The 2,634-nt window shown below is 50.2% G+C and overlaps 1 protein-coding gene across 1 annotated transcript in view; it reads right to left on the reverse strand.

The window, feature by feature from the left end:
• LOC119588173 overlaps positions 1 to 1,048 on the reverse strand; it is a gene marked incomplete in the record, with an annotated part of 39,156 nt that extends 38,108 nt beyond the window's left edge. Inside the window, 3 exon segments of the mRNA XM_037936875.1 lie at positions 559 to 676; positions 816 to 865; positions 955 to 1,048. Coding sequence (XP_037792803.1) covers positions 559 to 676; positions 816 to 865; positions 955 to 1,048 — 262 coding nt within the window.
• Between the last annotated feature and the right edge of the window lie 1,586 nt (positions 1,049 to 2,634).

Raw genomic sequence — 2,634 nt, forward strand, 5'->3', positions numbered from 1 at the left:
TTTTGAGTTGGCAAAAAACTTATTCAATTTCTTTCCTTTATACCCACTTTCCCCTAGCCAAAATCAAAAACAAACGAATTTCATTAAAAAACCCCCTTTAAATGAACTTTCATAATTTTTTGAAATCTTAAACACAGGACGATTAATACCGCCCACTATCGGGATTATGCAGAAAATCACGATTACCTACAACTTCTTTATCCTCCCTCATCCACTACGAATTGACCAACTCCAGCCGCGACCGCAGCAGCCGCGCAGCCCCTGCTTGGCTTTGCGTTATACACAGGACGCGCCTTGCTCCGTCCTGCTGCAGCCTTGTGTACGTCAGCGACAGTCTATCAGTTATTTACTCTGCGATTAAAGGTATGACTCGTACTCTCCGCACATTGTGCTTGTATGCGCGTGCGTATTTATTTACACTTGAGTGGGTAAGAGTTTATGTGAATGAGAGTATGCACGTGTGCGGTTTTCAAGTGGGAGGGTGACAAAGACTATCCCAAACATTTCCTCAGAAAACAGAAAACGAGAGAAATGCTTCTCTCCTGTCGCAGGACTTACCCAGGACGGCGTGGGGACCCGAGATGTCGGGCTGGTACACGAGGTAGTGGAGGAGGATGTACACGACGAAGGCCGCAGGCAGGAAGGACAGCCAGCGCCTTAACTGCAGCCCAAAACCCTTGGAAAATTTAAGGAGAGGGCAGAGGCATTATGTGACGGGTTTTGGGAAGGCTGCGGAAGGGAGAGACAAGGAGGGAAGAGAGGGAGATGAGAAAGTCGAAACAAGCTCTTACATTATAATCTTGCATTAATCATACACTCTTTGCTTGGCTACAATCACAGTCGCACGCAAGCTTAACCTGCAAAGCTACAAAGACATTCTTCACGCAAAATTATTTATGGAAAAAGACCTGGATTGTGTCCCTGGTAAAAAATATTTTGCTGACAATTCATCACCTTCTGCATCCGCACCTCCTGTGCAGCGGCAGCAGCACAGACCGCACACACTGTAGCACACGCGAGCGCACTTGACGCACAGCATCCCCGCCATCCTGATACACGGGGGAGCGGAGGGGGGGCACAGGAGGAGCTCTGACCCCTGGCTCGCGCCCTGGCCCATCTCAAGGACAGGTCATACTCGCGGCTCCCTCGCCAACGTGCTTCACGGTTTATTTTCTTCGGGTTTCGATCACTTTTTCGCTTGCTTTCCAGAGCCTACCGTGACGTATACCTTTTGCTTTTCCCAGAGTTGATGAACGTTTTTTCCAATCACTGTCAGATCCAAGAGAACGTATTTTCTCTTTCATTTTCACGGTAGAACAATATGAAAAATACGAGCTCGTTAGTTGACCGCGCGGAAGTATTGCAGTGAAAGACAAACTTCCACAACTGTTTCCCTTAACCGACGGTTGGTTACGGCACTGCGCACTTCTCCGCGAACCTGCAATATCAGGCAGAAGTGACCAACTTTCCCGCCCTTTTTCCCGGACGTTCACATTTTGCTGTCGACCTGACATTTACACACTCACTACCCAAAGCGGCATTTTTTAAAGGCCCTAAACCTTTTTCTCATTCTGTGTTCTTCCACGTAGCACCCACGGCATTAGTGATGGCAGAGATGATTTTTCAAGGCACAAGGATTTCACGAGATTTCCGTTCACTCCGCACGAGACCATTTGAACCGCGTCGCTTATTCATCGCCTCCCCAGCACTGCCGCCTCAAGTGCAAGCGGCTGCATCTCGGCTTCCTTATCGAATTCACTCAGCCTCGGCGACACCACACCACTAATATTTCGTGACACTACCAGACCTTCGCCGACCGAGGACAGCGCGCGGCACAAAGCAACAACCCAAGCGCACGTCTTGATTCTAGCAGCATGAATGAGGCACTCCCTACACTGGCACAATGAATCTTAACCGCGCCACATCACTGCCACCCTTATCCTCCACCGTGCAAGGACCACTCGCGTACGGCCTATCTTCGTCCTCTGCTTTATTTTCTACTTCCACTTCTTTTCAAAATGGCCAATAACGAAATGCCACACATAATTTTACCCGCCGACTCATTTACGCATTACCTCGGAACAGATCACTTTTTCTTTCTCTCTCTTCCCGACGCTTCCTCAGAGGAATCCACACTGCCCACTGCCTCGCCGCCTCCCGAAGGCGATCCATAAACAACTTCTGCGTCCTTCCCCCTCGCCAGTTGGGACGGGAGTGGCAATTGGTACGTCGCTGGGATTGTCTGCAGCTGTGTGTCCTCCCGCAGCTCAGAACCCTCGCTCCCTCCCTCGCCGAAGCTCAGTCACTGATCAACTGTAGTTTCGCTAAAGCCAAAATTAACATCTAAAGATCTCGCCGTCCAGTTCCGAAAAATCTTTAGTAAAAACGGGCGAAAAAGGAGCATAATTGGGCCAGCTTCGGACGGCTGCGATGGACCACCCACCCCCACTCCCACCCGTTCGCGTAACACGTAATTCCGGTGCGCGGATGTTCCGGCACTTCCGCCCCGGCGCCCTGTTGAGCGGTACTCCGATCGCTCTCGATCTCTGCCGCGCTTAACAATGGCGACCGCAAGGTCAGCAATGCAAGTCCTATATAGAAAGCGCCGCATTTTCATTTTCAAAAAGGCGAATG

The sequence above is a fragment of the Penaeus monodon genome, chromosome 23 (genome assembly GCF_015228065.2).
Source record: "Penaeus monodon isolate SGIC_2016 chromosome 23, NSTDA_Pmon_1, whole genome shotgun sequence".
NCBI classification, from domain to species: Eukaryota; Metazoa; Arthropoda; class Malacostraca; order Decapoda; family Penaeidae; genus Penaeus; species Penaeus monodon.